Source organism: Rhipicephalus sanguineus, chromosome 4, assembly GCF_013339695.2.
Source record: "Rhipicephalus sanguineus isolate Rsan-2018 chromosome 4, BIME_Rsan_1.4, whole genome shotgun sequence".
Taxonomy (NCBI): domain Eukaryota; kingdom Metazoa; phylum Arthropoda; class Arachnida; order Ixodida; family Ixodidae; genus Rhipicephalus; species Rhipicephalus sanguineus.
The window spans coordinates 43355203-43369937 of record NC_051179.1 but is presented as its reverse complement, the minus strand read 5'-3'; the positions used below and the strand labels follow the sequence as shown (position 1 = coordinate 43369937).

At 42.1% G+C, this 14735-nt stretch overlaps 1 protein-coding gene across 1 annotated transcript in view; it reads left to right on the top strand.

Moving 5' to 3' along the window:
• Nucleotides 1–317: 317 nt before the first annotated feature.
• The window catches only part of LOC119389846 (phosphoinositide 3-kinase regulatory subunit 4-like), a 39541-nt gene continuing 25123 nt past the window's right edge, over nt 318–14735 (top strand). Inside the window, 18 exon segments of the mRNA XM_049414559.1 lie at nt 318–458; nt 2030–2074; nt 2179–2258; nt 2367–2422; nt 3040–3189; nt 3273–3374; nt 4060–4229; nt 5577–5703; nt 7831–8000; nt 8926–9208; nt 9794–9997; nt 11046–11072; nt 11074–11129; nt 11947–12034; nt 12644–12791; nt 12950–12996; nt 13126–13227; nt 13936–14070. Of these exon segments, the coding sequence (XP_049270516.1) occupies nt 367–458; nt 2030–2074; nt 2179–2258; nt 2367–2422; nt 3040–3189; nt 3273–3374; nt 4060–4229; nt 5577–5703; nt 7831–8000; nt 8926–9208; nt 9794–9997; nt 11046–11072; nt 11074–11129; nt 11947–12034; nt 12644–12791; nt 12950–12996; nt 13126–13227; nt 13936–14070 (2082 nt within the window). The 5' untranslated portion in view covers nt 318–366.

Genomic DNA, 14735 nt, shown 5'->3' with positions numbered 1-14735 from the left:
ATGATATACGGCGGCTAAACGAAGCGAAATTCAAGCGAAACTGCGGTTTACTTTCTGCTACCTGTTGTTTCGCCTGCGCGCCTGTGCTCGGTCACTTCGTCAGCTGTGTTGACTTTCTGTGATGTATCTCGTTGTTTTCGCGAGTGTGATTGCTTACAGTGATCGCAACTGACACAATGGATCGTCTATGACAAACTAGAAGGTTCAGGATGAAGAAATGAGACTCGACTAAGCACAACTCCCGAGTGGACGGAAGGCTCCAAAGGTCTTTCGCGCGCACGTAGGTGTTTTTTCGATTGCGCTGACCGTCATTATATCAGTGGTGGTGAAATCCTTTCGTGACCACTGCTTGTTTGCAGATGCGCGATGGGCAATCAACTTGCGGGTATCGCTCCATCGCAGATCTACCCTGTAGAACATTACCTGACCGAGTTACCGGACTTCACTTTCGAGAAAAAGTGAGCGCTCCTCGTATACCCTCTACTTGGCTCGCGACTGCTGGAGCTGTCACGATTGTCGGGCGCGCAATTTTATCGTTGTTGTTGCGTTATCGGGGGTGAAGCGCGTTTGCGCACCGCAGTGTATATCTACAGGGTTCGTTGTTCTCGGTTGAGACCGAAAAGTAATTTATTGAGAACTTGGTTTGAACCGAAACAATGTCAGTATTGCAGTTCTGTTTGCCTAGAGAGAGAGAAAGAAAAAAACATTGTAAACTTAAAGTGGTAAAACATGGATGCGACTTAGATTTGGTGCATAATTGTTACCAGAGCCAGGCCCCTCACTCAAAGTATAGGGGGATAGCCCCTATACTTTGAGTATAGGGGGATAGCCCCCACCCCCCTTTCACACACAAACATGCATGCTGCCCCCCCCCCCCCCAGTCCTTTTTAATCCCTCGAGCAATGTTGGGGTATCCCTTCAATAAATATAAATAAAGATTAAGCACTGACTGGTGTTCGTTTCCACTAACAAAGCATAGCACCTTCATTTACACTTACCACATGTTTAAATTGGTTACAGTCATGTCGCAAGATTAGGCAAAATTATGTTGATTAAACAACACATTGAATTAATAGTGTTCATGTTTTTAATAATACTGCTTGCATTTGACCTACCCGTAATCTTGTTTCTTCTTTCTGATGGTTGGCGTGACTTCATAAAGCATTTACCTAGTTGCACACAGTTACTATGTTGGACAGTGGCATATGATTCATGACAGGCACATATCGACGCTACTGTATACTTGCATCATTTAGCTCTAATGCTCTCTGTATGACAATGTGTAAAGACACAGGAATGTGACACACAGGTGCGTCGCATTGCTGCGTTGCATACAACTTTCCAGCACTGTATTGTAATTAGAACGCTAACTAAAGGAGCATTTTAAAAAATAGCAATAGGAGACAACGCAAAAAAATGAACACAAAGCACTTTTTTTTGTTGTCTTCTTATCTCTTGTTGCTTGTTTTTTAGTGTTTCTTTATTAGCAATTAACAAATTACCGAGTGATTCAACAATCCATACTTATCAATTATAACGATAAGTGTGCTATTCCAACTAGCCCCAATACAATCCTTGATCGAAGGTGGCATGTTGTTTCACTTTCGTCAGACATACCAGTAGAATGCCTGAAGTAATGAATTAACATTTGATGTAAACTATTACATCAAATGTTAATTCAAATGTTCAAGTGTAAACTATTTGAAGAACTCTGCTATTAACAACAGAAGAAGTGATATATGCCTAAACTGAGAACAATAATTTAGTGGAAAACACAACTAAGCTCCCATAGAAGTTTGACCATCATATGACATAAAAAAATCTTCTCTTTGAACACAAAACAATGAAGTTTAAGAGAAACATAATATATGCCTAGAACAATGAACCCTAAAATGACACTTCACTACATCACTGCTGTAGTCTCTCTGGAAGTTGTGTGTAGAATGTAAAGTGAACTGGAGTTACCATTAGAGTAAATCTAAAGTTAACTGCTGGCATCATTGTGATTGTGTTCTCACACATCTTGCAGTTTGGGTAGCACAAGGTTCTTCAAAGTCGCCCGTGTGAAAAGCAAGTAAGTGCCGATATGCACGTTCTGCGTGATGGGATGGGCTGTTACACCTTGTGTACTAAGTCGTTACACACAACTACACCGCATCTTTTTGTGTTGTTTCACAGAGAGGGCCTTGCCATTGTGAAGGTCTTTGCCATTCACGACCCTTCCCTTCCACTCGCTCCCCACAAAGAGACGCTTGAAAGTAAGTTTCTGACACTTTCGTGGATGTATAGTCTCGTGTGCATTGTATTGACATGTCCATGTATTGCACATTTATTGACATTCGTTCTCATGCTTTGCTCTTTCCCAGGGATACGGCGAGTTTTGTCGGCCGTACCAAATGCACTCCCTTTTCAAAAAGTTGTCGTAAGTATTGTGTAGTATAAAACCGCATAATTGACGTTGCTTTGTGGCCAAACCAACCACTACTTTGATAATTTTGTACATATATTTTTTTTTGTATTTTGCACATTTTGAATATGTACACCTGAGGAAGCACTGCCTTATGTACACCTGAGGAAGCACTGCTGCTGTTGCGCCCAGCGCGAGCAGGAACACATAACGAGGCTAACCACCTCCTTTTGTCCTGACCTGAAGGCAATGTCTTGTGTTGTTGAAAAAAATTAAATAAATTAATAAATGAAATGAAGTTTCATCCACTAACAGCCGTTTCTGTGCATATTACTATACTAATTTAAATGTTATTGGTTATCTTTTGTCATTTAGTGTTGTGACAAATGTTTACACTAATGCAGAAGAAATGACGTAATCCACTGAAATGTGCGAGTCAGCTTGAGACAATGAAGATCTAACATTGAAACATTACTAGCTGTCACTGGCATTTTCTTAAACAGTGAATTTTGGCTAACAGGGTTTTTATCGAAATCGTGTCTAGTGATGCAATGTATGCTCTCCTCTATAACGTGTTTCTGCCAAGTGTCTTTTCCATTGACTTTCTCAATTTCTTTTGCCTCATTTTCAAGGAAAATGACAAGGCTGGCCTACTCGTTCGTCAATTTATCAAGGATAACCTCTATGACCGCATCAGCACGCGTCCATTCCTGAATTCCATCGAGAAGCGTTGGATTGCGTTCCAGCTTCTCCACGCTTTAGCGGAAGCTCACAAACTAGGGGTGAGTGAATCAATTTCTGCAGTTTTGTTGCAATGGCTTGTTCCGACTGATGTACTGATATTGACTGTGCCTTTGTTTCTCAGATATGCCATGGGGACATAAAGCTAGAAAACATCATGGTAACAGGGTGGTATTGGGTTCTTCTGACAGACTTTGCCAGCTTCAAGCCTACGTACTTGCCAGAAGTAAGAATGCCATTTACTCTCTTCGTCTCTTTTTAAACACAATTGATATTATATGCACCTTGCACCTGCCATATCCAGCAGTTCCCTGCTAAGTCATTGCTATTAACCTGCACATGGCTTTTCATGCAAATATTTTCTTTTTCTTTCATTTTATATAGTCAGCTCCATGAAACACATTGTGGTGTATGCGGTAATTAGTCTGGGGTAAACGTCTACACACCAACCGTGGTAGTTTAGTGGCTAAGGCGTTGTTCGGCTAAGCTCGAGGACACGGATTTGATTCTTGACCATGGTGACTGTATTCTGGTGGAAGCAAAATGCAAAAACATCCATGTACTTAGATTTAGTTGCACTTCGAAGAACTCTAGATGGTCAAAGTCAATCCGGAGCACCTCACTATGTTGTGCCTCATGATCACATCATGGTTCTAGCATGTTAAACCCCAGAATTTCTTTAATTTGATCTGAACATAGACACAAAAAGGACAAATCATGGCACGAGGCCCTAATGCTTGTTCTTCTTGTGTCCATGTTCACCCTATGCTACTCACTACAAAGATTACATACCAAGAAGCCAACATTTCAACTGTGTTGGCACTGGTGGTGTCATGTATATAACATATCAGAAGTACTTGTGCACCCTGGTTACCAGATATCTCTCTCTTTCTGATTGTTGCTACCTGTAGGACAATCCGGCGGATTTTTCATACTTCTTTGACACGTCTCGAAGAAGGACGTGCAACATTGCACCGGAACGCTTCGTCAAAACCCTCAATCCTGACTCGAGCCACTACTTACCCGAGGAAGGCATCGGCACTGGCGAACTGACTCCAGCCATGGACATCTTCTCACTTGGGTATGAAAACTTGTGATTCGAGTAAATGTTTTTTTCCTTAGCTCGAATGATTGTGGCATTCTGCTGCGATGCACAAGGCTACAGGTTCAAACCTCGAGCCACAGTGGCCACATTTCAATGACACCTGAGAGCAAAAGTGCTAATGTGTTCATATTTCAGTGTGTGATAAAGAAATGACAAATTACGAGTGTTGCTTTATGCCAGCCACAGTGGCTCAGTGACTATGGATAGTCACTTTGCTGCTGAGCAAAAGGTTGCAGGTTCAATTCCTGGTCACGAATATGGCATTCCAATTGAGCTAGAATGCAAAAGTGCTTGTGTACTTTGATTTAGGTGCACGTCGAAATTAATTGGAAACCTCCCAGTTCAGCATCTCATAGCTTGTGAGTTGCCTTGGGATGTTCAACCAGTAATTCAATTTCTAATTTTAATTTGTAGCTTCTTTCTGTGACATCCTTCGCAGCGTACTGTGAAGCTTTGCAATATGAAATGCAATCAATTTTAATAACGTGTAAGGCTTTTTGAACGTGGGAGGCAGGTGATTTCTATGTGTTGCATGGGCAGTGTTTTTCAGCAGTTCTTCAAATATGGCGATATGAAAAAAACTGAATAAATTTTGACAAGGTCAGACATTTGACATAACATATAAAGGTGGTGGTCACACACAGATACATTGAGGATGACGTGCGAGTTCAAGGGTACATTCTAGTGCGTACGTTTGCTGGATAGTGGTCACACAAGTCTGTTGCTTCATTATTGGAGGCATCTGTGCAGCCTTCACTGTGTGATTAAGCTTTATTGTCTTTTTCACTAAATAAGGCTGTTCTGTTGTGAAAATGTTTGTCTTGTGCCTACGCTTTAAGTTGTCTTCATAGCCTTGCAAATCTGTTTGCAGGTAATTTAGTTGTAAAGACCCGAAGGTTGCCTTCATGTACACAGAGGTTAAAATGCTTGCCAATTCACTGCACAACACTGCTTCTTTTTTTTTTTTGATGCACATTCTAGAGCAATGGAATCAATACTAAGAAATGGAAACGAGGCTGAGTATAGCAACAAGTTAGGTAAACGAAATTTCAAGGTTCGCGGGGATGAAACTGAATCAGCTTGCGCAAGATAAGCTAAATTGTAGATCATTGGGAGAGGGCTTTGTCCTGCCGTGGACATAAAATAAGCTGAGAATGATAATGGTGATGGCTTTATACTTTTTTTTGCTCTCCTCTGGCCACTTCATAACTATTTTTTGAAATAGTGTGTTTTTGCTGTCTCCGCACTCTTTTTCTGTGTTTATGCCTTCTTCCTTTTTCATGAGTCCACCCTGCATGCGTGTTTTTGATCCTTTTCTTGCAGGTGTGTCCTCACCGAGCTGTTCACAGAGGGACATCCTCCATTCTACTTCTCCCAGCTACTCTCGTATCGGAGTGGGGAGTACAGCCCGGATAAGATACTGGAGAAGATTGAAGATGTCGATCTTCGGGCAAGTTTATTTTTCTTTTTTTATCGGCTTTTGCTCTTTCATTTCAATGAATCCTCCTCTGACAGGCGGCAGTGGTGTCACATGATACTCGACACCACTGTAGCTTACCACATTCAAACAACTCTCAGGCGCTGTTTCAGGATAATAAGTGGAGCGGAGAGTACAGAGGGTGTGCTTCATAGCAGATGACTCTGATCCCAAAAACATGTGATATAGGCTCATATCCTTCAAGAAAAATAATCACATCCATGATCACACATTTGTATTAACATTAGAGCTGTGCGAATAGCAAAATTTTGGGTGCGAAGCGAATTCGAATATTGAAGTGTGAGTGCGAATCGAATCGAATATTTTTCGAATACTTCGAAGCGAAATTGCAGAAAAAAAAATTAAAGAGGATTCCTAAGTATATTCTTATGAGATAGCAACATGAGAGTGTTTCTTTTCGCTAGGTTGATGAAGCACTGGCAGGGTGGTGTTTCATAGTTGTCTTATCAAGAATGAGGCAATGTAGAGGCCGAATTCTTTTATGTACAAGATTTGGTGCAACCAAAGTGTTGCCAACAACACTTTACACGTGATAGGCAAAGATGCCATTTCCTCAGCCTCTCCTCCTCTTTCAACTTCTGTGGAAGCCCAACTGATGTGGTGGACAAGGGTGTGCTCCCTTCAAGTCCGGAGTTCGGAATCTGCCTCGCAGACGTGGATATATAAGAACATCTGAAATTTTGGATGCTAAGAAGCTTCGGCTTCCAATTTTTCGACCTTCCTGCCCAAATTTCAGGTCCAAAACAGCAATAATTAAGCCCCCACCTCTGCCACATATTTCATCTCCGTGTTGGAACCAGCGTTTTCTTGAGTTAGTACATTTGCAACCGTAGCAGAGCTTGAAAGGCAGCTTTGCCGCAATACTGGGGTGTGATGAGGTGAAGCATGTTGAAAATCTAAGGACCACTTCCAATCGGACGTTGACTGTGTCTTGGCAAAGTACGACCGTAACAGAGCTTGAAAGGCAGCTTTGCCGCAATACTGGGGTGTGATGAGGTGAAGCATATTGAAAATCTAGAGACGACTTCCAATCGGACGTTGACTGTCTCTTGGCAAAGTATAACCGTAACGGAGCTTGAAAGGCAGCTTTGCCGCAATACGAGAGGGTAATGAGGTGAAGCATACTGAAAATCTGAAGGGGTCACTTTCGATCAGACGTTGACTGTATTTGTTTTTGGGAAGTTCGAATAGTTCGAATAGTAAAACTCCAGTGCGAATCGAATCGAATAGCAAACACTATTCGAAAAATATTCGAAATTTCGAATATTCGCACACCCCTAATTAACATGCTTGTAATTATCTGGGATACTGTGGCTTCCACTCCAGTGCTGCATTATATATATAGTTGCAGGAACTTTCACACCCAAAGCTTGCTAGATTAATAAACAGCCTGCAAAAGTAGCAAACAGTTAACAGCAGGGCAGTAAGCTGAATTAGGTTAATGTAACCACTTCATATAGCTCCTTGCTATGCACCTCTCGCCCTTTGCGGTTGTAACATGCGCACTTGCACACAGGAATTAATTCACTCTGCTTATCATGGTTATGAGCAAGAATGAGTTTTCGCTCAAGAAACAATGACTCTTAACTGAGCCAGGAGAAGAGATAAAGAAAAAAAAAAGCTCACGCTTTGGAGCTTGCTCTCTGATGAGCTTCCTAAGCCAGGTGCATGTCCTTTAAGTCCACAAATGCATTGCAGAGTTCGCTATGGCTGAACTAGGCTGTCAATCCAAATGTGGTTGCGAGCCGTGGTTGCGAGCCGTGTGGCAAGTAAACAAGACATGGCATTTCATTGGTGATGAGCACATTGCAATAACAGTGCAAGAGCTGCATGCTATGGCTTTTTCTTTTAATCATGTTGTTACAATGTTTGATGATATCCATCAGACATAGCAATGGTACCTTTATTTGTTACAGTGCTGATGCACACAGTGTTCTTGTGTGACATCTGCAGTAGTCGTCTTAAAGTCGGCCAGCCATGTGTGCAGTATCATTAACCTTGCATATTATTGTTAACAGGTGCCAAACGCTGCCCATGAGCACACCCTGAAATGTCTCTCCCTTCCTCTCCACATGACAGGACATGATCCAGCACATGCTGCAGAAAGACCCGAGCCAGCGGCTATCAGCCGAACAGTACTTGGACCAGCAGAGGGACCGAGTGTTCCCGCAGTATTTCTACACATTCCTAGGGGACTACATCAAGGAGTTCGCCACGCTTGCCCTGTCGCCGGACGAGAAAGTTGCCAGGTGTGTGTAAGCCTATCTTGTGGTGCGTAAAACTGATCACTTCGGGTGGTGCATTCTACTGCTTGCATTCTACTGCTTGAAATCGAGCAGTACTTAATTGCTTCATTCAGACTATTGCACTCGAGCTAAGAGCATTAGGTGATGCCTTCATTACCTTTTAGCTGGGAGTGTGGTTAGCTCAGCCTGCTGCTTCAAGTTACACTTGAGATGAACCAACTTGCCCAAGTCAAGTTGTTGCGATCAGAATCAGATTTAATTCCACTCAGATGGCTCCTTCTATTGCTTTTTGAGCAGCTGGACTTGCCTAGGGTTTCTTTGGCTTCAGCCCAAAAGGCATTCACATTGCTACAAAATGAGTCAGGATGCCGTGCGAACCAGTAGATTTTACTGTTATGTTGATAGCCCCAATGTTGAAGACACTGTGAGTTAAGCGATGATCATTAAATAAAGTACATAAATACAGTTAATGAGGAGTACGTGTTCAGCTTTTACTGTGTGAGTCTGTATGCTTTGCACAAGGCTGCAAGTCAGTTTTGTGCAATTTCTATTTCGTTTCTTTGAATAAGGCACTGTTCAGGCACCTCATGTTTGATCGAACAAGCCAAGGCAGCTCCTCAAAAGCAAAACGTTGATGAAACTAACAATGTTTAAAAGGTGTTTTATGTGTATTGAGACATTTCATGATTGAATCTTTGCTGCAAAGGTGATATACACGAGGTATTTTGCAGAATAGAGTATGACGGCAGAGCACTTGTGTATTTGCAATTGGTACCTTTGGATGGTTGTGTAGCTTGTAAGCCTACCAAACGCGATGCTGTGTCAGCCTGTGACACTGCACTGGTAATACAGGTCCCTTGAATAAAGTTTATGGGTAAAATGTTTTCTTTAATGAGGATTGCGCTGCACAAATTGCCACACACTGCAGGCTACGGCAAGACATCCATGCCATCCTGTACTCGCTCGTGCTGCCCAAAGGGGCGCAGGCCGGCGAAGCATCGGTCGGCTGCGAGGGCGACCATGTTCCACCATCCACGTTGTCACCGTCCCCGGCGGGATCTGATGGTCTCTGCATCGTGGTGGCCGTCCTCACTTCCTGCCTGCGCAGCCTCAAGCACTGCTCAGCCAAGCTCCAGGCACTCGAGCTCATCCGCGAGCTCTGCCCAAGGTTGAGCAGCGACATCATCCTCGACCGGCTGCTTCCGTACATGGTAAAGTGTTCAACCTCGTCACATATCGAACGTCCAAACATAGATTTGTTTCTGCATGCGGTCAGAAATGGACCTCCGTAGGCGCCACTACGCATGTTACGTCATGCACTTGCATGCTATCAGTTATCACTTTGCTGTGCTCAAATAAATAGTCATAATTTTTATTTTCTGCCTTTCTGTACTATGGATGCGGGCGCAGACTGCCATATAATTTGTCCCCTCTCTTTGTTTTTATACATTACCGACGTCATTTCTTTGCAGAATGTTGCTTCATGTTCTTTTTCTTTTCTTTTTTACCTACAACGCTGTTTATTAATTTGAGCTTGTGTTGTGCTGTCTATTTATGCTCCCACTCCTGCCTAAGGCCTCCAGTGTAGGCTGGCAGTATGTAACAAATAATAATAATAGTAAAAATAATAGTAATAATAATAATATTACAAAAAGATGGAATGTGAGTGACTTGAAAGTTGTCACTTCTAAAGTACTTGCTATGTGAGTCAAGCTGGGTTTGAGGAAGAGGGAGAATTCTCTTTCATTTAAAATGCGGCATAGTTCAATTGCACAACTTTTTTTTACTGGTTTCAGCTGTACCTCATCAACGACAAGTACCCGAGAGTTCGGGCTGCAGCCGTGGAGACGCTGACAACCTGCCTGACGCCAATCGACACCTTGCCTAGGAGGTGACGTTGCTTCTGTGACAAATTTCAAATGACAGGGCTGACAGATGCCTGTTTTTTTTTTCTTTCCAGTGATGCTAACGTGTTTCCGGAGTACATCTTACCAAACTTGGTAAGTCCTTCAGAAGGATGGTCTGCTGGTTTTGGCATTCCATGTCAAGATGAATTACCTACTTGCCCAAACTGCACTGCGTTCATGTTTTCTTCCTTCATCTTATACACTAGAATCTTGTTGAATGAAGGGGCTGAAAAAAAATGTGTTTCAGTTAATGGGAGTTTCATTTACTGGGAAAGAGGCGCAGCACTATCTGTTATATGTCCTCTTAATTATTAGACATGTTAAAAATGAAGAAGTGAATATATCACTTAGTTTTTTCCGTGGTACGAGACACTGTTGACAGCAATTGGATGGACTAAACATAGCTTGTTTTATCTTCAAGGGGTCTCCAGTGGTGTAGATGACTATTTTTTTTTTAAATCTTTTGCTGGTACATTCGGTCGCTGAATAGCAACACACAGTCATGCAGGCACAGTCTTTGTCACAGTTTATTAGAGATGGTTTTCAGGATTGAAGACAGGTTGTCCTATATCAAATTGTCTCTATTTTGGGAAGGATCCTCTGGAGCTTTCCTTTCTTCGGTAGTTTCATTTATAGAGAGTTGTGAGAATTTCAATTTCAGTTAATGAAAAGAAGGGAGAACAGCGCTGAATTTTGGACGAACACAAAGGAAGACAGACGACGACAGGCGCTCGTCCAAAATTCAGCGCTGTTTTCCCTTCTTTGCACAATGAACCAACTTGCCCAAGCCTTAACCCTAGTAATGAAAAGAAGAAAAAAAAAATGCTTTTTGCATTACCCACGTATGAAACCAACAAAATAAAAAAATTATTTCTGTTTAATTAAGCGATTTCCATCTACTGAGGTTCTTGTGTACCCTGTATTTTTATTTTGCACATCCCACGTCAAGTTGATAAGCCCTTAGCAGTGTGGCTAAGAACAAAAGTTAGGCAGCAGTGCTTGTGTCCCATGCGTCTTTCTTGCCCCAGTGTGTGTGGTGCTTGCCTTGTTGATTACAAGCTTGCTCCATACTCTTAGAGCAGCCCCCTTGTTTGGTACAGCTTTCTGCATCTGCAGCAATGTGTTGCCTTATTTGTTGCAGATACATGTCACCTTGGACAGTGCTGTGCATTGTGCGGATGGCACTTGCAGAAAACATTGCGCTCCTGGCCGAGACTGCACTCAGGTTTGTGCTGAAGCATTTTTGTGTTCTGTATTTGCCAATATAAGTTTGCCATTAATCAAAAGAAGAATTTGTTCAAGGTTTCTTAAATGTATTTTGAGATGTGTAGATTGTAATGATTGTTCCTTATGTTGTTTGTGCAGTAATGAATGTTAACTGTCTTTGTAGGCAAGTTAAGTGTCATGATAACAACTTTATCAACGTTGTTCAATCACTTCTCAAACTGCGAGACAAGAAAAGGTGTTTGAATAACATAATTGTCCTTACCGCATCTTGAGTACCAATCAAAGAGTAATACGTAGTAACTCAAATTGTGAAGGGATTCTAGTTACAAAAAAAAAAAGAAGCCTGAACAGATTAAACTGAACAACCTAACCTAACTGCAAGAACCTGAAGAAACAGCCAGAAAAAAAATTGTGTGCCTGAAAGTTGAAGAAAGCAGATGTCAGTTAGAGAAAACACATTTGTTTCACTATAGCTGTGCAGTGAAATAAATTCTTATTTGTCAGATGGAAAAAAATGAAAATGAAGCAATGTCTTCCATTTTTCCATCTTTCGTGAGGTAAAGATGGGAAGTAAACAGTCCTTTGACCGCAACATCAGGGACCTTCAGCCGCCATTATCATAAAAAAACTACGCGGAGTAAACGTATGGGGCAGATGTTGCTCCCCCCCCTGCCCCCCCCCCGGCCCCCCTTGTGTGCACGCCTATGCCTTGTAGCCTGCTAATAAACCTTTAAATTACAACTCTGTAAGCATTTTTGTTTACCTCTTGTGCTGCTAATCATAAAGTGGTTCCATCTACTTATCAAACTTTACAGGTTTCTGGACCTGAGCACTCAGCATGAGGTGTCTTCTCCGGATGGCACAAACGTCGAGCCACCTGTGCAGGCACAACATCACCATCAAGTAAGCAGTAATTAATTCTTTTTAATGTGAAAGAAAGAGACCATAGACTTTCAATCTACCAGCATTAAAATATATCTGCCGCTGAGTCTTTTTTTTATGTATTGGTTTTACAATCACTGGCTGTATATACATTACCACACAGGGGCAGTAAACAGGCAGTGATCAATTAGTAAATCAGACATATTGTGGTTTTTGTCTGTGGATTATCACCAGCAGTGTGAATTCTCAAAACAGGTATGAAAACTTTGCGAGTCCCACTGAATCAACTGTTGTGATTAGCAGTAGACACAAAAATGCAAGCAGTGCGATTATGGAATGTTTGGAGTAGTATACGAGCATTTTGCACGTTTACGTTCTAGACACATGTAGTGGACCTGTCCTTCCCTATATGTGTCGTATAGTGTTCATGATGGCAGATTGAGTGCCTGGTACTTGGAGAGCAGAGCCACTTAGCAGAAAAGCGTTTCCAATTAAAATGATTAAAGACTGGAAAGGCACCATTGCTGAATTCTTGGTGTCAGTACTGCTTTGAAACTTATTGGTGGTTGTAGTTGTTGTGAATCTAGGTTGCGGTGTTATGTATTCACTGATTGTTCATTATCTCTTCAGGGTTCGTACGATACTGAGCTTCAGGCCCTCCAGCATATGGTTCAGCAGATGGTGTCCACTTTGCTGACCGACTCCAACAACATAGTCAAGCAGATGCTTCTGGAAAAAGGGATCACACGGTTGTGCTTGTTCTTTGGCCGGCAAAAAGGTTCGGACCTTCGAAGTATTTTTTGAAGATCTGCCTTCCTATTGTGTTGCTTTGCAGACGTGAGCATGGTCAGAGTTCATGTTCTGCCCTGAAGACATGTCGTTAATTGCGATTGTGTCATCTGAAATGTGAAATGCCTTTCCTTTCTTCTCTTACAGCAAATGATGTCTTGCTGTCCCACATGATCACATTTCTGAATGACAAGGTATGTTAGCTTCTACTCAGAATGACTTGTATTACCGATATCTGCCTGTGTGCACAGAACTGTGCTCTCACACAGTGCACGAGTGTGTCCATGTGCCTAATGTCTGGTCACGCATTTTTTCATTTGCAGGAGGATAGGCATCTGAGAGCTTCGTTCTTCGACAGTATTGTTGGCGTTGCAGCTTACGTTGGATGGCAGTGCTCGCCCATTTTGAAGCCTCTCTTGCAACAGGTGTGCTATTCACTTGTACGATGTGTCTTAAAATACAAGATTGCGCCTTGCACCTATTTATGAATTAAATACACAGTTTTGCTCGCACCAAAACGGAGGAAAGATCGATTGAGACAAGACCCAACACTGTGTTGAGATTATGTGTTTCTGTTCACTGCACCTCGTATGGCGTCCCAAGCAGTCACTGTTTCGTTTCGAGTTACAAAGTGGTGCATTTAATGTGCACAAACTTCAAGATAGGGTGTTCAGTGCCAGTCATTATCTCATAAGCACTCTGGTATATGCTAGTGGTTCCAGATGGCAATAACAATATATGCAGAAGTTAAGTCTGTTGGTTTTTATTGTAATTGTTGCAACTTTGTAGACATTGTTATCACTGATCCAAATTGTGTAGTTTTGTTTAGTCAATCCTTAAGAAAGGGAAATTGACAATCACCCGTTTACAGCACGAAGCCACAAGGAAATCCACATGGACTTCCAGAAAGAAATATATATTTCTCAGAATAAATACATATTCCTTGCAAAGGAATATGTATTTGACTGCTTTTAGAATCTTCGTGACACCGCTAATTTCATTTCTTAAGTTAAACTTAAAAAGAGGCTTTCTAACCTGAAAGTGCAGCTCTAATGCAAGACTGCAATATTTAAGCAATTAAGCTTTATAACAAGTGAAGAATGACGATTTTTTTGTTATTTAACATTTTTCAGGGTCTTGCAGACACGGAGGAGTTCATCATCAGCAAAGCGCTCAAGGCTCTCACCGAACTTGCCGAAATGGGTCTCTTCAGAAAACAAATGCTTTACGAGCTTACGGCTGAGACCATTCCTCTTCTATACCACCCTGTGAGTTAGTGAGCCGAGTGATTTGTGCTCTCACTACTTCTTGCATCACTTTTTACAGTTAAGCTGTATATGGGTAGGAGGTGGGAAAATGTGGCACTTTGTGAGTGTGCAGGAACTATAATGAAGAAGCAATGCTAGCATACGCCACCTCGAAGGATCTTGCACTAGGTAGTTTCTCTTCGGGTTTTGTCAGCATATATAGCAAGGGATGATACCCGCCGCAGCATGAATCGCTACCCATAAAATCTAGGGGTGTGCGAATATTCGAAATTTCGAATATTTTTCGAACAATGTTTGCTATTCGATTCGATTCGCACTGAAATTTTACTATTCGAACTATTCGAACTTCCCAAAAACAAATGCAGTCAACGCCCGGTTGAAAGTGACCCCTTCAGATTTTCAATATGCTTCACCTCATTACACTCTCGTATTGCGGCAAAGCTGCCTTTCAAGCTCCGTTACGGTCGAACTTAGCCAAGAGACAAAGGCCAATTGGAAGTGGTCCGTAGATTTTCAATATGCTTCACCTCATCACACCCCTGTACTGCGGCAAAGCTGCCTTTCAAGCTCTGTTACGGTCGAACTTGGGCAAGAGACAACGTCTGATTGGAAGTGGTCCCTAGATTTTCAATATGCTTCACCTCCTCACTCCCCCGTATTGCGGC